At 39.5% G+C, this 25693-nt stretch overlaps 1 protein-coding gene across 1 annotated transcript; it reads right to left on the bottom strand.

The window, feature by feature from the left end:
- Nucleotides 1-3132: 3132 nt before the first annotated feature.
- On the bottom strand, nucleotides 3133-13786 carry pals1a (protein associated with LIN7 1, MAGUK p55 family member a). The gene is made up of 16 exons (XM_083908161.1): nucleotides 13645-13786; nucleotides 12532-12703; nucleotides 11919-12019; nucleotides 10253-10360; nucleotides 9399-9476; nucleotides 8651-8791; nucleotides 8244-8405; nucleotides 7326-7400; nucleotides 7032-7215; nucleotides 6819-6890; nucleotides 5754-5825; nucleotides 5327-5494; nucleotides 5159-5248; nucleotides 4342-4454; nucleotides 3766-3876; nucleotides 3133-3426 (listed from the first exon to the last, which is right to left on the bottom strand). The coding sequence occupies exons 1-16, from the start codon at nucleotides 13729-13731 to the stop codon at nucleotides 3250-3252; spliced, it is 1911 nt and encodes a 636-aa protein (XP_083764287.1). The 5' UTR covers nucleotides 13732-13786; the 3' UTR covers nucleotides 3133-3249.
- Nucleotides 13787-25693: the final 11907 nt, after the last annotated feature.

Below are 25693 nucleotides of genomic sequence, written 5' to 3'. Positions count from 1 at the left end.
AGCCGACAAGAGGCTCTTACTGCTGCTTCTTCCCCCAGCCTTTAGGCAACTTTCCTGAGCAGGTTCCATGCAGATTGGACAGGGAATCCACAGCAGCCAATTTCCCCTGTGAATAGACACAACCACATTCTCCTGCCTGTCCTGGACCAGTTGATGGTATGTGGTGGTCTTTCCATCTGCCGCTTCTTCCCAGCCCTCCTGCCACGGGACTTTTGGGACTATTTTCTTTGCGATATCTGCTGTGGGAAAAGCTGGAAAGAAATCTTAAACAAAAACACAAGGTCATTTTCTTTTAATATCAATCATCTATTATTTATTCATTGCGAATAATCATACAAAAAGCTGATTTTCTCAGGAGGATGTGATGTTTGATACACAGGAACAATTCATTTTTACATTCAATACAGGTTCCTACCTGCCCCGCATCTTCCTACTGGACCAATGACAGGGAGGCAAAGAGGGGGATGAAGCCTGCAATTCTATTGGTGCATTGTGGGAATTCTATTTTTTTTAAGCATTACATAATACAAATATATAAATGCTCTACACAGTGATAACAGTGATAAGGTGTCAGGTCTACTTCAGATCATTATAATACTTCACCGTCTTTACAGACAGGCCCACACACACACTCTCTCTCTCACACACACACACACGCACTCTCACACACACTAAATAGATAGTAAGTTCAGCATAATTTGCCGATCAGGTACACAACTACAAACTACAACTTTCCTTCACCCACTTGCCTCTCGAGGCTCAGGCTCAGATGTCTACTTTAATGTCGTCACACAGGTCAGCTGACATGGTAGTCTGTCATTGGTCTGTCAGAAAAGAGGAGTCAGCCAGTAAAAAAAAAAAAAAAAAAAAAAAGTGATATCAAGTGCTGCGTCTGTTAATTTAGTGTTTATTACGATAGTGTGTTTCCACCTGCGACAGGTCGGTCGGTCAGTCAGTCAGTCAGGGTCCAGAAGGCTGCAGTTCCAGGCCACGTACAAGAGGTCAGCAGATTCATGAACTGCTGTGGTGTGTTCATACAGGACATGTGTGTGTGTTTGCGTGTGTGCATTAAATGTAGTGGCTCAAAAAAAGTGAATTTAAATTAGATGTCAGCTACTGTGTGTGTGTGTGTGGGGGGGGGGGGGATTTTGTTTTCCAGCCTTGACTGTGCACATTTCATGGCCTGAACCAAAGGAGGTTTACAACAATCACCTGTACTAAGAATCTAACATAATTTAAGTGATCACAGGATAAAGTCAAAGGATGCATTTAAAAACAAACAAACAAAGAAACAGGTGAGGTAAAACAGCGACTGTTAAAACGAATTTGAAAGACACAAAAACTGCAATGGCGACGACAGAAAGTGTCGTGAAAAAAAAAAAAAAAAAAAATCAGGCACCATCTAAGATCAGTATAACTGAAATATGTTTCCCTTTCAGGACAATCAATAACGACTTCTTTACATTCTACATAAACCAGTGCCGATATATTCAGGTCGATATATTCTCAATGATGTTGAATGACTGTGGAGCGTCTATTCTTAACAGTACAAGTATTAGGGCCAATGTTGAGGAAAAACTGTTCAAATTAAGTAGAGAAAATAATATATTTTAAATTAAATTTTCAAAGTAAAAGTCCGAAAAATTAAATAGTAGTAATTTGTTGTTTTAAGCTGAGATTGACATCTTTTGGGCTTAAACCTATCATTATTATGATGTTAAAACTCATTACAAAGAGCAATGGTGACATCATCCATGTTTATATTCAACCACGATAAGCTTAGTTTTGTTATTCTCCTGCTGCTTTGTCATAAAGTAGTACTCGAGCTATATTATTATGATGCAGTGCACATCATTACGACAGCTTTTCAGTATAACACTGTGAGAACTTAATTTACCTCCACAGTGCACATACACCGTCTCCTTCACTATCTCCACAGTGGTGTTGTGCTATAATTTGCTCCCCTGCATTACAGCGCAGCAGTGCTTGCTGCGCTGTAAGCAAAACAAAAGGAGGCTTTTTATGACACAACACCAGCTCGGAGGAAAAGTACTGGTGTCGTTTTGACAACATCGAACAACTATCAGTCATGAAAGTTGCCTGTTGCATGTCATAATTACAGCTATAGTATTAAGTTAAGAAATGTAGGAAATGTTGCGATTGCGATAATTTAAAGGTATGGGTTTTCTTAAAAATTATCGTTTCTGTTGAAAATGCCTGGAAAACTGGAATTGATGTCGGGAAAACCATCATTCCCGTCGAGCTAGAAGTTTTAACATTTAATAGCTAGACGGGATATGTATTACAGACATCTGTAATTCAATTCTTCCTATCCACAATGACATTCTTCCTGTCCACAATTAATATTTCGGATATCGACATGCTGGATATCTAGAATGATCACTCTGGATATCTGTAATAGAATTCTTACTAGGAGAAACTCCCATTTCAGATATCTTCAATCCAATTATTACTAGTCATAATAACATTTACGTTAATTGTAATGAAACTGCACTGAAGTGATGTCATTTATCCTAGGAAGAATGTCATTGTGGATAGGAAGATTATCATTGTGGATAGGAAGAATGTAATTGTGGATATCTGAAATTGAAAGCCCAATACACATGAATGGCAAAAGTGATATAATTTGTCCTAGGAAGAATGACATTGTGGATAGGAAGAATGTCATTGCAGCTAGGAAGAACTGAATTACAGATATCTGTCATACATATCCAGTCTAGCTATTAAATGTTTTAACGGCTTGCCATAGACATGTTTATAGGCAGGCGTTTTCTTTCTCATGTTCACTGCCCTCTAGGACAATTTCAGGAAAATATCTGGACTTGAGTGCAGGTGTTTGCTTGGGGCCCCTGGGAATTATCTGCTCTTCCTACTCTGTTATAATGCACCCCTGCATTCAATAAATAACCTCATCTTCACTTTTTGTGAAACTGCAGCTTCACCTCAAATGATAATGTCCTAGTCTTTTAAAATTAAATTTAGTATAATAGTATTATGACACTTAATATTCTCATAAACAACAATACTGGAATGCAATGACGTTTTCATGTCAAATTAATTGAACTAAATTGCAATAATAATAATAATATTATAATCAAAATCTCAGCAGGTTTTTCCGAACATCAGCCCTAATATCATGTTATATATATATATATTTCAGGGTCCAGTTTGTTAAATGTGTAGAAATGGGCTCCTTGGGCTGTGTGTGTGGGTGTGAGTGTGTGTTTTTCAGCGCAGCCAGGAGCAGGGCACCCACTGAGGTTCAGTGTCCAGTTTGTTGATGAGTCGTAGCAGCTCGTTGTAGGCTTTGTCCTGGTCCATGTTGACAATGACCGAGTCAAACATGTGACCGCAGCTCTGCTCCATCTCCCGGGCTTTCTCTATGATGTCCCGCAGCTCCTCTGGCTACAGGCAAAACACAAACACACACATTAGTAAGGCAAACTTTTCAGAAAATGTAGACACCAGTAGTATTTGTCAGTCAGTACATTTTCATTTGGACAAAAGTGAGGGACTTAATTACAATATGGATTGTGGGTACCAAGTATGATCATATTGTTGCTTATACTGTATACTGAGACCAGGGCAGAAGTCCAAATGAATGGTCTAGTTGAGGACAGTGAGGCGTGAAAAGGGGGAAGAGAGAGGGGAGGATGTGCAGCAAAGGACCATGGGTGGAATCGAACCCAGGTCAGCTTGGCTCAATTGTGCATACTGAGTGACTGAGTGTGAACAGTTAGTAACCTTGGGGTTCTTGTTCTCTTTAGCCAACAGGGCTCGGAGTCTTTCCTGGGAGGGTGGAGCTATGAAGATGATGTAAGGCTTCAAATCGGAACTCCTCAGCACTTTGAGAGCCTGTAGAACGACACACACACACAGAGAGAGAATACTCCTTGAGTAAAAGTCTGGAAGTGAGGATTCATTATCTACCATCTTGAAAAAGAAGCAGAAATGTTAACGATTAACACGTTCTTCAAAGTCTGCAGGATTACCTTACCACTACTTTTTGTGGTCACTAACATTTGACATGCAGGGTTTATGTAGAAATGTATGTATGTAATGAGCCACACACCACACAAAAAGCTCAAATACATAGGAACATAGTACAAGTACATAAATGCATAAATGGATGTCCCAACCCTAGCATCATTAGGCTACCAAATTTAAAAGGTAATGACATAACAGAGATGCATGGGGAAAATCTATTCTATTATTTTGGGATGTGAACGTTGTTAGAAATATAAAACACTTGAGTAAAAATGCTCCCCCTACAGTAACAAAGTATAATGGTACCATTACATTTCATCATTGTGTACCAACCTGTGTGTGCAGACAGAGCACACATATTTTTCCAGTGTTGATGACCTGCCTCACTGAGTCTGTACTTGTCCCGTACATGTTCTTCTCAAAGTCACCAGATTCAATCAGCTTTCCTGGGTAAAAATCACAAAAGACACAGTCAGAACAGTATCTGATTTTTACTTTGACAAAGTTACACAATCATTTACATCACTGAATGACCTGCCCATTACAGTAGTATAGACTCCATTGTTGTTTACATTCAGTATTTTTTTATATATACATATATACACACACATACATACACATATATACACACACATACATACATATATAAATATATATAGAGAGAATGTCTGTCTAATTTTGCGTGTTAAATTTGAAATTTGAACAGTATAACTCATATTTACAATAACATTTGTCTCTCAAAGTGCAAAAACAGGCCAAAAAATTGGAAACTATGTACACATGTTATAACCATGACAAAGACACTGATTCTCCGGCTTCCTGAAACAGCACGAGTGAAATTACTATAATAACCAAAACATTGTGTAACTACGGTGATGCAAAGTGCACTTGTTCCAGTGTATCATGAGCGATACACTCTGCTTTAAAGGCTCAAGGGAGCCTTTTTCCAGCCATGTTTTTCATTGAAGCAATCATGTCAAGTCCGCTAGTTTGAGGCACAGGGGCCAGCAGGGGGCGCACACAGCTCAGTAACAGCAACAGTGACTGTGTTTCAGCACCTCACCAAAGTTTCAAAAGAACGACCTGAACTGAACTATCCCTTGCACATAGTGGCTGATGTAGTTTCAGCTGTCAAAAAGTGAACGCTTACCAGCTGCCAGCTCTGCCTCAAAGGTCTGACGAGACACAAAGTGATAGTCTCGACCGCTCAGCTCACCGTCACGACGGCTTCGAGTGGTGTCTGCAACACATACACTTTGTTGAGCCACAAATACATGGAAGAAAGGGTTTTGTTTGTGTGTGTTTGTGTGTGTCTTACGAGGCACAGCCCCAGCGAAACGCTCCGGTTGGTTGTTGAGCAGCCTCTGCCTGAGATCTCCCTGTCCACAGTTGGTCGGTCCAATCAGCGCGATAGGCCGCTTCCTATTGGCTGGCTGGTGGTACAGTGCCATTTCCTCATAGGTGAGAATCTCCTCGTTATCAAAATCTGGACCAATGGAGAAAACAAAACAAAGTTATGACAGTTCAAAACGAACACTTGTGAGGCTCTTAGCCGACGTGAGGTATGTAATAAAACAACACATATTTAATTGGATTTTCTTATGCAGTGCATTTTGCTACCATACATCCTTCATACCCATGAATCAAGAGTAATGTTAAGTGTCTTCCCCAAGGTATGTAGACTAGAGGAGCCGGTAAACAAACCCACAACCTTACGGTTGAAAGACAACACAGACAGGTCGTACCATCATTCCTGTGAGTGTTGTATAGCAGCTTCTTCCTCTTCCTCTTGTTCTTCTTTGCACACCACAGCTTCCCTGTGAGTGAAAAACACCACTTCAAGTTAGTGCGCTTATTTATTTATTTTTTAAATTTAGCATTCAATCACCTTGTAAATAGGGAAACGAACAGTATAGGGACCATATTCCTTAGTCACACATGCAATTAAACATACTCTCTGCAGAGGGTTGAACAGCAGTGTATTTAGTCCACTGATATGTAGCTGTACAGCACTGTGCAAAACGTTTAGCCATGTCTGCCAAGATGCTTTCATAAACGTAATTGTTTTTTTTGTTTTTTTCATTTTACAAAATGCAAAGTAGCTAGCAGACACAAATCTAAATCAAATCAACATTGGGTGTGACCAGCATTTGCTTTCAAAGCAGTGCTAGTTCACACTTGGTATAAAGTTGGGGATTTTGTAGGATTAGTGTCAGGTGTATGATTAACCAGTTATACCAGACAGGTTCTAATGATCATCATTTGTATGTTTAGGATTAAACTCATAACAGAAACAGCTGTGAAGGAGGCTGAAAAAATAAGTGTGGAACGGCCAGACTCTGGTACCAAGGTGATGTTGTGGGAGACAGATTCATGTAACAGGTCATTTTCTTGAAGATGTTTACCTCTTCACTTATAGTTAGAAGCATATTGCTTCAAATCAGCCTCACCTGACTGCATTCATGTGGACTGACACACACACCGATACACACAAACACAGTGACAACAGTCATATCTGTCCACGAAGACTGGTTAAAAACACCTCCATCATTATGACGTACATGTGACATCACAACAAACACGCTCAGGATGAATCTGTAGGGGACAGTTTGGGGATCAGCGTCTTTCCCACAGACACTGTGACATGTGATTAGTGGATGACTTTGACCTCCTGAGCCACAGCTGCCAGATTTAACACTAAAACTTCAGTAGTACTTATGAGTCACAAACTTTTGTGAACAATGAACAATGTGTGATTAAAACATTGTTACTGTAATGAGGTTGTATTTGAGGAAGGAGGAAGAACTGACCAGGCTTCTCAGGCTCCTTGTCTTCTTCTATGGTCTGTTTCATTGCTTCTCTCTGCTGTTGAAAACTCTTGCCTGTGGAAAAAATAACAAACTTTACACAGCGGAGTGCCTCAGCTAACCACCACCACATAAAATGACTAAACACTTTTCACAGGCTCTATCAAATAATATGAGACATTAAAAAAAGGTTCCAGCCACAGAGGCAGTAAGTACCTGGTACCAGTCCAGCTAGTGGCTGGTTATCTTCATCTCCGTCCCTGAAAGCCTGCCACCAGTTGGGATCTGCTTGGCTGATAATGTGGAGAATATCGCCTTTCTGGAAGGACAGACCCAGCTCTCTGCACGGCACATAGGGGTCATCTGAGGGGTCGTAGTCAAAGTGTGCCTTCACATGGACCTGGGTAACAAAACAGACGAAACAGAAATAAATTAGAAAATAAACAGCATGTGCCAAACAAAGGCGTTCATTTTGTTCAATCCTATTCATATTAACGACTAAACACTCACCACAGACTCTTTGACGGGAGGTTTGTTCTGATTGCTGGGAATCAGCACAAAGGTCAGGAGGCCATGCATGTCCGCCTGACACACACACACAGACACACATTTTTCAAATAAAATTAACACAGTTAGCTAAATCAACTATCAGTGACAGATCCTGACATTTTTCCTATGTAATACATACAGTATGTGAAGCAATACATAGCATAATTCAGTTCTCTTCCTTGCGTTTTGACGGTATCTCATGTGGTAATGCTTCATCGCATTTTAAATCTATAATCATAATAATACAGTGACAACTTGATATACTATAATACTTTAATAATACAAGAGTATTGGACTGCTCATTGGAAAAAAGATTATAATTAGATATTTTCCTCCCAAAAAATTGCTCAAGTCTCCAGTGACAACTTGAAAGTACATCTCACGTCCATGCTCTATAGGCAAATAATACACAGCTCTACAATGAAATTAGACATCTGACGTAGTGAGAAGAGTAGAAACTCAGTGTGTGGTTGTCATTATTCATATCATGGCAGTAATAGTAAGTACATCTTTCGCAGACTGCTCAGAAATAATGCTGATAGTTAAAAGAAGAAACTGTAATACTGGATGAAGAGGGGTGGTAGAGAATTATGTTACCACAACACAAAAAAGAATATAAAACAGGACACAACATGCATATTACACAATCATTAATGTCAGAAGTGCCAAAAAGAAAATATTTTGCTGTGTATTTGGAGTACACCATTAATTTAACCTGTGTGGAGTATACTATGAGGCCACATAAGTAAGTAGCTTGATAAGATACTAATCAATGCTAATACCAGGCCTAAACACGGTCTTAGTTTTCTGTGATTATGTTTATCTAGAAATAACTTTATTCCGTTGTCACATGAAAACATTAAATGAGGATAAACTTACAAGAATGTCAAAGACTTGGTTGACGTCTTTCCCTCTAATCTCGATGCCATTTATCTCCAAAACTTCATCTCCCTCCGACAAGAGTCCACTTCGTTCAGCCGCTCCGCCTCGGACAATACGACTGATGACAACGCTGTCCATTTCATTACGCACAGTTGCTCCCTACAGATGAAACACAAGGGGGGAAAAAAGAGTGAGAGGATGTAAAAACACTGGCATGATTGTACTTAAGAACAAAAACAACAAAGAAGAAGTACTATCTCAACTAAGGACGTTATGGTTTTGGCTGTCTGCCTGAATGTGAGCAGCATAACTTAAAAAGTAAAAGATTTTCATGAAATTTTCTGGGATTTGTGGAAACATGAACAGCCTTATCAGAGTTTTGACATTTTGAGTGAATGTCTTACCAGTGGTACATCCTGAGCCTTCTCTATGCGAACTATCTTGACAGTCTCTCCTCCCCACTGGGTCAACGTCTCTCCTTCCGCAGGCAGCGGTTCGGGCTGCATTTCGATCTCTGCTATAGTGTCGTGGGCCAACAGCAACGACTGTGACACACAATCATACACAAAAAAGAAAACCTCAGCAGTGGCTCTCGAGACTTTTTATACCAAATACCACCTGAGAAAATATGAAGGCCTCCAAGTACAACCACTGTAACCAACGTATAATACAGTGGCATAAATAGGCCGACCAAATTCAGCTACGGAGGCAGATTTAGTCATAAAAAGATCATTTGTGACCATTTTCAACAGCAGCCACACTGCACCACAAGCTAGCAGCAGAACTGGCACTTGCACTGTTCCTCACAATGTAGCTCCATGGCACTACAGTAGAGCTAGAACAATTGATTGTCAACTATTTTGATAATCGATTTGATTTTCTCATTATTAAAACAAGAATTCTCATTCTTTTAGCTTCCTAAATGTGAATAGTTTCTGGTAACTGAATCATTTTGGTTTGTGGACAAAACAAGACATTCGAGAACATCATTATTTCCAGGTTTGATGAACACTGATCAATTTTTTTTTAGTATTTTCTGACATTTTATGGACCAAACGATTAATCGTGAAAATAATTGAGAGATTAAGCTCTACAATAGAGTATACTTTTCTTTTCCTGCTACTGCTGCTTTGAGTGTGTGTGTGTGTCTACCTGGAGGTGTGTGTCTGTCAGCAGGCTGTGGAGTTCGAGTCCCTCTTTGTTCTGACTTGACTGGATGAGATTTCTGACCTGAAACACAGAACAACGTCACTCACTACGCAGCATAATACACATTTGTTCAATATTGGAGTTTAATTCTTACATGAGAGACATTTTAAGTGTGTTTTCTTTTGCACAGTATGGATGATTTCACCAGGTTTTCACTTCATGAACAATGACAAAGAATACTGTGTGGACTTTTCTTCTTCTTTTTTTTTTTTTTTGTTAAGCCAAATGCAGGGCAGGGGGTGGAAATACCAACACAGAGCAGAAATAATGTGCTGGTCGCTAATGAGATTCCACTGAAATGAGCCATGAATATTTCTAACAGCAAGCCAACACTGTAGCAGGAAAATAATTGCAGCACTGACAGTATTAGAAAACTGGGTATTGCCTTGACTCAGTCTGGTTATGATCAACATGGTGCAACGTGGTGCAATGGTAGTCACATGTAGAATCATTTGATATCACAGACTTTTATTGTTGCATCAGTTTGGGTTCAAACAAAGTTTCGGCTAAATCATATTTGTCAAGCATTTGTATCCATTGTGTCTGCTGGTGCACTGACTGTAAGCACTAGTGTTTCATTTGTAACTGCCGTGGAACAGAGTTGCTCAGTCTTCACCACATTATTACACACTCACTGACCCAGACTGCTGATGTGTGTGTTTGTGCGAGTGTGCACTCATGTTTGTGTGTATGCAGAGAAGCCTCAGGTCAACACGAAGCAACCACGAATGCCAAGTCATGAAATAATAGAATCATTTTTAAATGAATTCACTGTAGAGTGGATAAGGATGCGTTACCTCCATGGCCAGCTGAAGTGCCTGGTGTGTGTGAGGATATGGAGGAGAGGGTCGGTGCATGCTGGTGGCCACAGCATTATGAATCTTAAGCGCTGACTGGAAGTCAGACTAAAGGATCAAGACAAAAACAAAACAGGAAATCAGAATCCACATACAAAATCATATCCACATTCTTCTGCATCTAAACCAACACTCAAATGAGCTCCATGTGAAATGGCTAATGGCTCGGTTGTGTGATGTCAGCTACCGGAGTTCTATACTTTATATACTGGAAGTTCAATGATAAAGCCTTCCATCTTCTAGCCGGCAAGACAATATTTATTTATTTAATATCCCATCGTTTCAATTCAATCCAATAACTTCCAACCTACTAACCAAAATACTTAAAGGCGCCATATGTAAGAATGTGGCCAAAAAGGGTTACTCCACTCAAATTCAAAATACCGAGGTCTTTTAAGTTTAGTTTTCTCCGCCATTGTAACTGGCAACCCATGGCTGCTCGGCAGCTGAGACTCTACTGACTGCAATGATTGGTAGACAGCGGTAGGTGGCGCCACATGTCAAAACACGATTTCAAAACACGATTTCAAAACATAAACATGATTTGCGGTCTACAAAATATTTTTTTAATGCAAATATTTTGGCTGTACTGTTGTTGGTGAGTTCAGTATGTGATATGAACATTATTCCTGAGTCTCTGTGACATATTAGGAGGATTTTACAGCCAGTTGCTTTAGTTTTATTACATAATGCACCTTTAACTAAACGTATGTGTGGCATGACAGTGAATTGTTACTTACAGTGAACATGTAATGTAAAGTAAAAACATGCTTTTAATAGAACAGACTCTCTGTATAATTTCAAAGGAAGTTCAACAGCATTTATAGACTAGATTATGCTGCCAACTAGAGGAAACACAACGTAGCAGTTGCTATTGCTATACTATATTGGTGTTAGCAGGTTATCAGCTGCTACTACTCATAAACAATCAGCAATCAGTAATGGCTGCAAAAAGACTTGATTAAAACATCCCTAGTATAAAGTAATATAACAGGAGTGTGTAGAATACCATATGTTTGATTAGCTATTGCAGCCAAACATTATTTTGTGCACTGGGTTTAAGATAGAAGCGACATGACAGCCTTTAGTTAATTTGTAAAAGTTCTACAAAACTGAAACTCCACCAAAAGTGCAACAATGCAAGAAAAACCACCAACGGCAACAGTTTTATGGCCATTCTTGCATTTGAGGTGAAAAATAGATTCGAAGTTATGGGCTATAAGAAAAATGTACACCCCAAGAGTAGGAATTATTCCCCAGAAACCAAAACAAAAAATGTTTCTACAGTGAAAAAATTCTGAACAATTTACTATGAACAGGGAGAAACACTGAACAACACAGAATTTAAAACAATCTTATACTGGCAAAGAAAAAGCTTCAATTCCACAAATATTATCTGAATGTGGTCTCCACCCTTCTCCTCCCAAAATGAAGCCTTCCCTCCAGCTGTAAGAGTTCAGCGAGGCCTTTGTTGCCACGGATGTTCCAGCTCAGTCGGCAGTGATGACACTGCTCCATCTCTGACCTTATAGGTCAGAAAGTATTGAAAAATACCGCAATTATATATTCACCTAAGGCTCTTTCCATCTAATGCCCTTAATATTACCTTGTTTAATAGTGCAAGAACCAGCTCTATGTCATTTTGACTCTGCTGGTCAGACAGGCAGCCCCGGACCTGCTTCAGTGACAGCAACAATTCCTCCAACTCTGCAAGAAACACACACACATGTTCACATCAGTGTCGTGGGACAGCCAAACAAATCTTCAGATCAAACACAAAAGATGATGATGATGATGTGAAAGATAACAATTATGTCGACTGATTACAAAAGGATGGCAGGAGAAAGTCTGCTTGTCCTTGCTTCAGATTAACGTGTGTGTAAGTGAGCATCTTATTTCCTTGGTTCTTCTTCAGTGTGTGTTCCTGTTTTTGTGATTATGCGAGTGTGTAAACATACCACCCCTGGCAAAGTTTTAATTAAGTTGCTCTCAAGAGCCTCTCTTGCCATCCTCTCCCTCCCTGAGGAATTCCCTCCCCGACAGCAGAAAAGTCTTCTTTACATTCCTTTCACTTCAAGTTTTCTCCTTCCATCCTTTACTTTCACTCTACCCTTTTTGTCCCCTCTCTTTCATCCATTGCTTATTTAAAACGATCTTCCTCTTGCTCTTCCTCTCGATCGTAACTGACATGATCTGAGGTTCCACTGTGTATGTTGTACCTAGCAGTGAGTGCTGGCTGCTGAGTGATGGCTGCTGTGATATGTACGCATCTTCGAGGAATGTTGGGTTGTCGATTCCAATGTGGGGATTCTGGGAGAGCTTCCTGAGTCTGAGGGAGGCGTTCAGGTCCAGCTGACGATCTTCCTCATCTCTTCTACGCCGTAAGTCCTCCTAAAACACAGGCAGACAAACAGGATTTCAAACTACTATACCAACGAGACATTTTTAAAGGGGACATATTATACCCTATTTCTCCAAGTTAAGCTAGTTCCCTGGTGTCCTAATGGACATGTCTGTGACATGCTTTGGTCAAAATACCATAAGGATGAAGCACCACAGCAGTTCCATCACACTGCCAAAAAAGCCCTGTTCAGAACGCTCGGTTTAGTAGTATCTCTGAAAGTCCACATTAAAAAAAAAGTAAAATGAAATAAGAGACAGGAAATGACATCAGCCACAGAGGCTACTGGGAGCTAACAGCAAATAGCATTTGGAAAAGTGATCATTTGCAGGCTCTAGCAGGCACATTGCCGTCATATATAACATGTATCCACTGGACAGATAAATCCTCTGAGGCTGGAAGTTTGTGTGGGACTCTGTGCTGCACTGTGGAGCCAAGAATAGAACTTCTTGCAGACTTTATTATATATATATATATTCTATATTCTATATTTACAAAGTTCAATGCCCAAGAAAATGTAGTGAATAAGTGTATTCATAGTTTAGGATCATGCAATGCATGGCATGGCAAGGCATAAATTTAGGGATGGCTCCTTACCACTTTTCTACTGAATGTTTAATACAATGCCTACCTAGGATAACTCGGCTAACTACAAAAACAACTACTAAAGGGCAATCAATTGACTATGTTTTAGTGGAAGTTGAAAGTAAGACTCTCCGTTCCTTTAAACAACAAGTGTACAGATGCCTTTTCTACCAAAAAAACAAACCTGAATACCCTAACAGTTTGGCAGACATGCAGGGCCTGTGTCAACATGTTCTGCTGTGGCACATGTTTTACATGTCACTAAAAATGACGAAACATACAGCATATGTAAATTATTCCTTTAATGTCTATCTCTTTCGGTGTCTGTGTATGTGTGTGCGTATACCTGATGTTGTCGTATCCTCTCTAACTGTGCCGATCTTCGGAGAGGTATCATGCGACCGCCTAAGTCTCCCGGACAGTCGACGGCCATTTCCCTGTGCGGCTGACCTCCTCTCAGCTCTTCGTCTCCTCCTCCTCCCTCCCCAGCAACATGTCCGTTCAAATGGGAGGTTGTCATTCCTCCCTCACACACAAACACACACCGAAGTTCGAAAGTGTGTGTGTTTGTGTGGATTCCAGGGGTGTTCAGGTACGTCTGTTTATATCAAGGAAGTCTAGGAGGGTAGCTCAGTAAACAAGGCAGCCATGATACCTTTACCTGTGGAGATAAAGAAAATGAGGTTGAGGTTGCAGGGCTGTTGAGATGCAAAACAGTCTCACTCAAACGGAGCAGGAGAATTTCATGTAGTCGTTAAGCAGACATGTTTACTGAAGAACCTCCCAATGCTTCTTGAACTGCTGAACTTGCTACTAGTGTTTAAAATCTCATTTGTTCTAATTGTAGGCAAAGTGAGCCACTGATACTTTATTGGGGAGGTTAATGATTAACCTTCAGTCTCTAGATTACCATGAATATTAGGACACATTTTAAATTATTCATTATTTAACAACAATGTCAATTTGTGTGTAATTTCTCCAGATTTTATACATTTTATACCCGAAGGAGGCACACGTCAACCGTGGCCTAGTCTATTGATTATTAAAGGAAATGCACAACATTTGTTTTTTTAACTGGCCAAATGGCTGCTGTGACTGGATGATAACAGTTCACAGTTTGTTGCAACTATCTGGTATTTCTAAAAACTACTCTTCTACTGGGATTTTCCACATAAAACCGTCTCAAGGGTTTACTAAAAAAACAAACAAAAAAACACCCAGTGAACAACAGTGGTTCTCTAATAGAAACTTCTTGGAGATCCAGGAGAGTTCAGGGCAAAACAAACAATCGGATTGAGATGAGACACAGGACCTATGGTAACTCTGATAAACACTCGACAACATCTGGTGAGCAGAAAATAATCTCTTTCTGCAGATGGTGTGCAACAGCAATCTACCTCATCAGGTTCCTCTACTGTCAGACAAGAACATAAACTTCAGGATTTATTCATGACAGGGAAACATACATCAGAAACTGAGAGGAAAGTTTTCAACATCTTGTGAAATCAGAGCTGAGGCTGTTCTTTAGAGAAAAATTATTATCAAGGACGTCCTAATAAGAAAGTCAGAAAGTAGACGACTGGTTGTTTTATTTGCTGATTAATTGGCACAGATTTTAAATAAAAGAACACCAGAAGTTACAATATGTTACTGTATAAAAAAAACATTCTCCAACCAATACTCATGGATTTGTTTATTTTTAATGAACACTCAAGGCCCCCTTACAGTACTCTCACTGCCCAGCAGGGTGCTGCAGCCCGCACTTGGGGAACCACTTGGGAGCATTGTGACAGTATCTCATGTGGTAATATTCCATCACAATCATCAACACTGGATTGTGATCATACATTTTGCAAGGATGTTTAATGGTGAGTGGGTCTGATGCTTGGTGCTGGAGGTAGCTATCAGAGATTAGCAGAGCAGTGTTTTGGCTAACTACATTGGTTGCTCATGTTACTAAAGTGATGGCCATTGTTGGGTACACTTTGTCTGACTAAAAACATCGGAGAACAATCTTGTTTAGGGAAGTTGGGAACCGGTTTGCTTTAGGTTAAACGTGATTTGATTGGCTGACAAATGGAAAGTTGAACATTACTCAACTTCTGCCAAATGCAATGCAAACAAAGGAAAGGACAATACAGTCACCAAACGGTATTGTCCATTGCTGAGTCACCAAACTACATTGAAGTGCATGAGAAGTTGACGCCTCCACTGTGTATCCAGTGTAACAAACACACAAACCTTTGGTACTGAATACGTCCAAACTTAATCCTGGCCTTGGTTTAACCTTAACTACTGACCCCAAACTTAGCTTTTAACTATCTGGAGACATGGTTTTGTCCCTTTGAGTACCAGCTGTCCCCAATTAATGGCACACATACACACAACCATACAAACTCACCCACACACAATGGCGGTACAGTGAAGAGAGGGGGTGGGAGAGCAGAGGGAAGAGTGGATGGGTGATAAAATGGTGGGAAAGACAACAGAGGTCAAACAAGGTAAAAGTGAATGGAAGCAGAAAGAGAGGCGAGATAAAAATAAACACAAGCAAGAGATAGATGGATGCCTTATCTGTGAGTGACAAAATAACGGCTATCTCTTACCAGCAGCGCTGTGCACGCACACACACACACACACACACAAATCAGAGGTCCCATGATGCAGCAGTGAGGAATGCCAGGCAGCCCTGAGAACAAAATTCCATAGATGGGGGAAGGGAGTGTGTGTGTGTATATATATATATGCCATGAAATGTGTGTGTTGCATTACCTCATTCTTCAAAAAATGGGAACAATTGTATCCTACTAACTCTGAAACAGCAGATTCATATCACAGTTCCACATTGGTTTCTTTTCTTTGTCAATTCAAATACTGCACTCCACGCAGAGTAAATCTGATTAGGAACATTATTCTACCAGTAAAATAATATATGACTAAACTGCATATCACACATTATAATCAATAATACATTGCCAATATTCTCTTATGCACACTTTATATTATTCCACATAATTTATATGGCGAAAAGTGCACAAAAAGGTGGTACCTAACCAAGATTGAAAACCTCTGTTGAAGAAGACCATAATAACTATGAAGTATAAAAAAAAAAAAAAAATCTTGAATTTGAAATGCTTCACGTTTGGATCGCCACTGATAAATGAAAATTTCAGTGTAGTAGGAGTCTTTGAAAGGTCACAATAGTGCAGGCCACACTGCACCCAACACCTCACACCCTCTCCTGTGTGCTCTGTTGTCAAAGTTCTGCCCTCAAAACACACATTGGCTGACAACTGCGAGAAGCCGAGTGGAGGAGAGAGTGCCCTGATGTTAGCAGTAAGTACATCAAATCTGAAAAAAAATATACCATTATTATCACGTGTTGCACTGGCAACAATCATGTAGCAGCTAAAACTGCTATTGAAAAAAGCATTGTTCAGGAACCAATATCAAAGTCCAGATATAGATATTGCATCGGAACTTTTTAACAAAATGATTTTGAGTACTTTTTTCATCCTTTTTCCAACTGGAGTGACGGAGGTTCATTAAAATACTGTTGCTCTACTGATGGGGGGGAAACTGGAATGATCCTTGACCCGTGAGAAGTAATGATCTGTAAACTCACACTGAGAACTGTCCCTGAAGATCAGAGATTCTGACTGAATCTCCTGCAGATGTGATAGAAAGGATGATGTGGGGTTGGGTTTTTGACACAGTTTGACTGGAAAAGCATGAACTTTAGCTGATGAAGACAGCTGTTTCTTACTGGACTCCCGCCTGCATACCAGTGAATTGGTCAAATAAGCTATTTCTGCTGACCTGATGGACTTTACACTGCTGAAGCAACACACACACACACACCCCAACACACACACAAACACGCGCGCACGTGCACACACACACACACACACACACACACACACACACACACACACACACACACACACACACACACACACACACACACACACACACACACACACACACACACACACACACACACACACACACACACACACACACACACACACACACACAGATAACAGATAAGCTATAACCTAAAACAAGGACCCCCAACCACAAACGCATGCACAACACCATCTGTCGCCACAGCTTACCCCCTACTGTGTATGCATGAATGTGTGTATGCATGCGTGTCTTACCGAGTTAACAGTTCAAGGCAAAGATGTGGGGGGGGGGGACAAAAAGCTTTTCCAGTAAACGGTTGAGAAAACAAAATTTCTCGTGATACAGTTTTTACTCCTTTACAAAAATAGTTGCACCTGCATTTTATCTTTTGGAGTCTATTTTCAGCCCACTCCATATAAAAACCACATTGCTGTTACTCCAGATTCCATCTACAGCAGCTGGTGCAGCATGCAAAACATTTATAGGGCTTGGTTAAAAAAAAATTGTTTTCTGAGTCAAATCTTCATTTGAAAGACGCAATATGCATTATTAAAATCCTTGATCGATCTTTTAATATATGATCATTTCCTTTGTCATCTGCACAAGTCTCACAAGAATGTCTCCATCACATGAGATTTGGCTGTGATGGTACCACATGACCCCAAACTCCAGCGGCGCTAACGGCTAAGCTAACAGCTGAGTCCACAAATTTGTTCATTACTTTCATTAATCCAATTGGAATTTGAAACAGCAACCATGACAAGGTTCATAAATTTTCCATGGAGATTTAATGGAATTAACTGGAAATTTATAAAAATTAAGGTTGGGAACTTAAATATGGCTAGTAGTAAGGTTTTTTTTTTTAATTGCATCATGTCTGCTTATAACAAATGACACAGTTTCTTTAAAAATCTAATTAATTCCAATAACTTCCCATTAATTCCCATAAATCCATTAAATTCAAAATCAAATGAATTCAAAATGTATTGTACCTGCTAAATGGCCATAAGAAGCACAAAATAGTGTAGGTTGCACGTTTTTAAAATTGTAACCATGCAAACTACAGTAAGCAAACAAATAATGTGATGAACAATGTGGCTTACTTCCTTGCTGTGGCGAGGTGTTTTTGAAACCATTTTAAAATAAAACTTCCTCTTTATGTTTATGCGATTCACAGGTGACAGCTGTTGATGCCGTCACCTTTCAAACCTTTCAAACATTTCAAACATTCTAATTACGTTACACATTACAACGCCGCTAATCCTGCCAAAAATTCTTAAGTGGATTCTTGAAAACCTGACGTCAATTTACTTATGTCGTAAAGGTGATATTATTAAGAAATTACATAAAATGAAGATGATGAGTCATCAGAGTTTCAGGATGTCAAACAGGTTAAACTGAAACCCTTCGACTTCACTGATGACAATGGTCCCACCAGTATATTCACAAAAATACATTTTTGATTATGGGCTACAAACTGTATCTGTATCTCTTTAGGTCCACCTTAAAAAAAGTAAAATGAAACTTAAGGGACAGGAAATGACATCAGCCACAGCGGCTACTGGAGCTAACAGCAGTTAGCATTTGGAAAAGTGATCATTTGCAGGCTCTAGCAGGCACATTGCCGTCATATATAACATGTATCCACTGGACAGATAAATCCTCTGAGGCTGGAAGTCTGTGTAGGACTCTGTGCTGCACTGTGGAGCCAAGAATAGAACTTTTCGCAGACTTCGCAGACTTCCGGTTTTCTTTGGACACATAAAAATAATTGCCCGGTCAGTGGCTGTGTGAGTTAATTATGTGCTCAAAATACAAGTGCCACTTTGAATAATGTTAATGTTAAAAGAAAAACAAGATAAGATACGCCTGACAATACCTATTGTACATGCGTTTTGGCGTTATGAATGCCAGAGTTAAAATCCCTCACACTAGTTCCTACACAGATCATAAGATCCCAAACGTTTTGGCCTGTTTTTATTTTGAGTCATGATTTTGAAAGGTTGACATGGTCTAAATCAGCGATTCCCAAAGTAAAGTGGACTGATTATTATACTGCACTAAATTTTTGTATCCACACGTTCACACAAAAATAATTATTGACCCTTAGTTCCCAGGTTTGGGTGGACCTCACTCTTAAGCTTGGGAATGGCTCACATTAGTCACTTCATATTGTCCACAGAGGTAGCTCCTCTATCTAGTGTGTGTTTAAAACATTTGTTTTCGAGTCTGTCTCTTTAAAGCCCAGTGTTCTCATCTGTTGTGATTAGTCAACTGCTTCCAGTGCGTGTTACGCTCCCCCCCCTCCATGCATAGGTGTGCATTATGCAAACGCCGACTATTGCAACATCACAAGTATCGGTTAACAACTGATGAGGAGTTTCAGGAGCAGTGTTTCCTGTGGGAAAAACACCCTGCTTCATCCCTCTGTAGCTTGACTACAGAACTTTAAACACACAAAAATCCTATTTAACACACTATACAGAACACAATACCAGAACAAGCATAGCATTTCTTTTTTAACATATGACAGACTAAATAATAACATAGATGAGACGATTACATCCATGTAGCAAGATATTACGTGTAGTCCTATTTTTTTCCTTTCTCAACTGCGTCTTTATTTCCTCTCTAGGGTGTCAGGTGAACGACAGCTCAAGGTTTATGTTTAAAGTAGGATTATCTCAGTGTGGTTCTTGTTTATTTACACTGTGTTACAATGAACATCATTAATCCCAGGCTTCTTCTGAGGGTATGAAAACAAAACCCACATCCAAAAACAACGCAAGCAGATGTCATGGATTATAACATCTGTGCCAAACTGCATGGGTATATATGCAACGCACTGTGTAATGGCTGCATCGCTGACATGTTTGTCATTTACACAGGGAAGGTGCCTCTGCTGCGTGTGTATCTGCTGTCAAGATGTTTTACATACAGTTAGCCTTTGGGATTAAGGTTATGGCCAAACATACAGTCAGGTCCATAAATATTGGGAAATGTTGGTTCCATAAAAAGTGGGAGGAGGCACATATAGAAAGTGTTGTAATTCTTACACCGTTCAATTGATTTGGAATGTTAATACCCTCAAATTAAAGCTGAAAGTTTGCAGTTAAAGCACATCTTGTTCGTTTCATTTTAAATCCATTGTAGTGGTGTATAGAGCCAAATAGAAGAGAATTGTGTCAATGTCCTAATACTTATGGACTTGACTGTATGTAAACCTATGGATTCAAATAACTGCCTGGAATTGCACCATTGATGCATGTATTTCACAATAAAGGTCTAGTTAACAGATTCAGTCAACTCATGGGGGAATACATGCATACATGTGAATTGCATTATCCGTTTTCCAGTTGCCATGTGGATGAGTTCTGTAACCTGCTTACATGGTAATTGTACTTCATTCTTTTAAGGCCAGCCTCCAAAACAAGATGATGCTCTGATGTTCTCTTACTCGCAATACAACTGACAGTATGTCAGTGTATTAAAAAAAATTTTTAAATAGTTTAATAGACTTCAATACTTAGGAGCAAACATGGGACAGAGTAATAAAACAAAGTAGCTAATGGAAGAAAGATGGCCAGTGTAGAATCATATCACTGCCGGTCACCAAAACAAATGGTCTACAGCTACTATAACCTTATTAGCTGCACTCACTGAATATCAAATTGACATTTTAATATTGTTATTTTTCCATCAACTGCATGTCTCCTATACATCTATTGCAAGAATTGTAGAATGGCTCTAAAACACACAAAATAAGGACCAAAAAGATTGCCGTTTCTTAAAAACATAGTATAATCACTAGGACTGTATGTTGGCAAGCTCCACAGCATTTCCAAATCACTCACTTGAAATATCAGCAATTTTGTGTTTATTGCTATGATGTAAAATTACAATTATTGTGTGCTTTTCTAACTATAATAATCATATATCGTCCCACACTCATTTAATGTTTTACTTACTACAGCGCTAACGGCATCTCCATAATTTGAAAACTACATTATATTGTGCGATAGCAGAATATGATGTTATTATCACACACAGTCACAATGATTGTTCAAAGATAATGGCACAAACCATATAATCTGCTCAAGGTTCAGAAAAATGGCTTTTAGGATTAAATAAACAGATTTACAGAGGTTTCCTTTAGCCTTTGTGTTAAAGTGTTATAGTGTGTATGATTTAAAATTCCCCAATTTTGAATCATGAACACAGATTTTGTACATCGATAGTTACAATAAAGTTGACTCAAAGAAGATGACTGTCCTCATCTGTGACAAAAGCAGCATTACTAAGTGAAGCTCTACTAAGAGAAGAAAGTGAGATAGAATAAACAAAATGACGTGTGTGAAAACATCACTTCTGCAGTAAAGCTGCAATTACGACAACTCTCCCTGTCTTTCTGTGTGTGTTTTGTCTATGTCATTGGGAGCAGGAGCAGAGCCCACTCTTATCTTGCACACATGCACACACACATGCACACACACAAACGTGCACACACACAAACGTGCACACGCACACACACACACTCCTTAAAAGGGCTGTACCACCTTGTACCATACCAGAGGAATGAGGGGAAAAAGGAGGGAGGAGCTTGGAGCCAAACTTTAACTCAGTCAGTTATGATGTGTTGAATTGAGAGAGACAGATTTCAACAGCCTATAATTTAAAAGATCATATGATATAAGAGAGAAAAGTAATAATAGAGACAGTTAAATTTATGACAGATCTGTAAAATATATTTGTTCCCAACATCACACTTCATGAGCATTAGTTGTTGCATTTAAAATAACTAAAAAAACAATGATTTTCATAAATGGTTAAGTACATGGTCCTGGGGACCCACTGCCCTGCTCCAACACTGAATTCAAATGAATGGGTCGTTATCAGGCTTTTGCAGAGCTCAATGACGCGCTGACCGTTTGAGTCAGGTTTTTCTTTTTTCCCTTTCTGCTGTCTGTCAAAATAAATCAAGATACCTTGTTTCAGCGGGCTAAGATAGGTCTCAATGACTTATTGAAAATAACCAGTTCTAATGAAAGTATGCGCCTGCCTCATTTTAACCCTTTGATTTGCAGCCTTAATTTGGGTCCAAATCAGGTCAGAGACCAAGGCTGAACGTGAGCGAGTGATTGAGAGAGCATTCCAGAGAACAGAGGACTTGTGTATTTTGGTTGTGCTTGCCTTTCTGCTTCACTTTATTAACTCACTCTGTGTGCTTGCGTCAATAAAAGTCAGCCTTACCCTAGTCACCATAGCGATGTGACCTTATACCTGGCTGCTGTGCTCATTTAACAGGTAAATTCAGAGTTTCAAACCATCCGAGTCTTCACTTATGGTGCTATTCACACTGACATAAAAGTAGACCAATGAACAGCATGCACCTGCAGCTCAGAGGCTACAGTGAGATATCTGAAGGGAAGGTACCTTCTGTCAGCTAGTTATTTATTTCAGACATATTCCATGTTTTGCATTAGCCTAATCATCATTAAAATAGTTTTATTAAATGATCATTTATAGGATACATGCTGCTTTTCAAGGCAATGCAGGACCCAAAATGTATTGTACAGTCAATCTGTCACCTAGAATAATAAAGACTGTCCAAATTTCAACTTCTTAAATGTATTTTCTTTGCTTCACAAAACAAAGAAATCATTGGTTTGAGGACAAAACAAGACATTTGATTAAATCACATACGTATTCTCAAATAACATAATAATGCCATTTTGAGATGCTGCTTTGAGGAGAAGAAGTCAAAATTTTTTACAATGTTATGTGACATTACTTCTCAGATGCCCACACAAGGTTTTCTACTCGACACAAAGTATTACTCTTATAGCTGTTGGCTGGCAGTTCTGCATTTCAAATCATCCACAGCTACAGACTTTCTTTTTTTCTAAACCATTATTCCATGAAAGGAGGTCTCCGACTTCTGAGGTTGACAGAAAACCTCAGAATTAAAACTGTCTGAGGATGTGAGCAGGTCCTGCTTAACAAGTACCTGCAGCAAATGCTGTGGTTGGTTGTACTGGTGTTGTCATTAAAAAGCCGATTCCTAATTCCCCTCTTATCTGTGAAAACAAAATGTCTCTCGCTACAGTGTGCTGCCACATCCTTCTTTCTCTTAGAGCAGGGGTGTCAAACTCATTTTCACTGAGTTGGGGGGCCACATCAGCATAATGGTTACCCTCAAAGGGCCAGATGTAACTGTCATACAGAATAAATGTAACCAAATATAATGTAAAATAAAGGTAACTACTCTATAAATTCTAAATAACTTTCTGTATTTATTACTATCAATTTCACTCGTCACATATACAATGATACACTCCGATCTTGTGGCGGTGGCGTCACTTTGCGGGTAACACAATCGCCATGCATTGTGGGAAATGTAGTTTATGGTCAACGCAAAGCAACATAGACCTATTCTAACACAGATTTTGGAGACCAATTAATCACTCGCGGGCCACATAAAATGACGTGGCGGGCCACATCTGGCCCCCGGGCCTTGAGTTTGACACGTGTGTCTTAGAGGTTAGTATTGACAGTTAGATTCATACTGTGTCTCTGGGACAACATAAACTGATGTCTTTCTGAGAGTAAGACAGCGCTGAAGAAGTACTGCCACTCGTGTAACCACAATGATGGCTGAAGCTGGTTCAAGACACCAATCCTCATCATCATCACCCCCCTCACTCCCGACTAGAAATATTGTTCGGTGGCAGATAAAATAAACATACTGCACTTAAACACTTCATCCCACTCCACTTTTTCTCTGCTATGTTTGCCTTCCTCTTGAAGTCCTTGTTGGAATCTAACCAGTTCTTATGAAATCTGTGTTGACAGCCAAGGACACAGCATAACACTGGACACTCATTCACTGCCATAGGGTGACTTTCAGTACAGAGTTGTTGTGTTACTGATAACTGTGTATCTGTGGTTGTTTACTTTTAATCTCATTTGTTTCATTTATTTTTTTGTATCCAAGTCAAACATCAACCTTGCTATTCTTTTTTTATTTTACATTATTTAACCTCCTGAGACACATTTTGACCTTGAGATCTCGTGCACAGCACTTTTAAATACTCTGTACTACAGCAGCTTTCCTATGTGCATGTTGTTTAATACTAAAACTATAGACTTCAACTTTAATTGTGTTTTTCTTGTATTGACTCTTGTCTCTCTGTACAGTTGCCTCTTTTTAGTAAAGAGCACAAACTAATTGTGTCAAGTTAGTCATCACAATATCATTGTTTACGATCACTCAATCCAATATATATCATAGAGATAATGACAGTGCAGTGCATAGCAATGACTTGTGTCCCTATTACAATGGGTACACATCAGCTAACACATTATGTTCAAAAGCCTCCCTGTTACACTTTTTATATGCATGTACAAGTCTGTATCTTTCAATATCTACTATCCGTGACCGTAATATTATCATAAAGTATAATTATAACCTTAGATAATCAATTTTCCTGGTTGAAATACGTCAGAACGTAAGGCTCATATGATTAAAAATAGCTTATTTCAGAGTTTGATACACCTTACTAAATAGTTCAGAGACAAAACCACTACACACGGTGCTACGTGGGTAACGTTGGCTCAGAAAAATGACTGTTTTGGTTAGCCAAAGTGACCCAGGAGTGGCTGGGCATGAAGCCTATTAGTTTAAATTTCAGTAGTTTTATTTTCACTATAGTTTATTGGTATGGTATAGACATTCACACCAAGCTAACAACCAGCCACCCCGGCTAGAACTACACACATTGTTGAAACATGTGTGTGTTCGTTTTATTTCTCGTTATCAGGCTAACGTTAGCGGCTGGCTAGTTAGCTAAGTTGCTCCTTCCTGCAGCACCTGTTGATAACAAAGCCACTTCAGAAGAGAGCGAACGCTGGACCACTCACCCCGCTCCGCCCGAGCCGTCCTGTTGCTCCGTGAGCTGCTAAATCCAACTGGTAGTCCGTCAACAAGTGATAGTTTTAATCCAAGCGCGTGTTTCTTGTGTTTTATTTGGCAGTTTCACTCTGAGAGTCAGCCTCAGTCACTGTTGGTTTATTGAAGCCAGCAGCAGCAACAGCAGCAGCACATAGACCTCTCCCCTGCCCCTCCTCCTCTCTGACTGTCATTTCCAGCTTCAGACAGGGGGGCGGAGACAACATACCAGAGCGAGATAAAACAACGACTCTGATTGGCTACATTGTTCACCGCAGCCAATCAAATGTGTCGCTATATCGGTGGAATGTAGCGCGTGAATCTCGTGTAGTGGGGTTACTATTACTTCTGATAAAGTATAACAGAGGCCAAATTAAGCTCAAACGTGAGTAGAAAGCTATGGAGGACGAAACCTGACATATCAAAAAATAAATAAATAAATACAGAAATACAGGGTTCAATAAATAAATGTAAAGCATTTATTTATGTATTTATTTATTTATTGATATGTCAGATATGGTCCTCCATAGAAAGCATC

The sequence above is a fragment of the Microchirus variegatus genome (genome assembly GCF_963457635.1).
Source record: "Microchirus variegatus genome assembly, chromosome: 21".
NCBI classification, from domain to species: Eukaryota; Metazoa; Chordata; class Actinopteri; order Pleuronectiformes; family Soleidae; genus Microchirus; species Microchirus variegatus.
The sequence above is the reverse complement of the archived record's forward strand: the minus strand, read 5'-3'. Positions and strand labels throughout refer to the sequence as shown.

Excerpts from the sequence above, each read along its gene's own strand:
- pals1a (XM_083908161.1), bottom strand. The coding sequence starts at position 13,731 with ATGGCCGTCGACTGTCCGGGAGACTTAGGCGGTCGCATGATACCTCTC. Across the intron at positions 8,406-8,650 it reads AGGCTCAGGATGTACCACTG|GGAGCAACTGTGCGTAATGA; the intron begins GTAAGACATTCA and ends TTTCATCTGTAG. Across the intron at positions 7,401-8,243 it reads ACCAAGTCTTTGACATTCTT|GCGGACATGCATGGCCTCCT; the intron begins GTAAGTTTATCC and ends TGTGTGTGTCAG.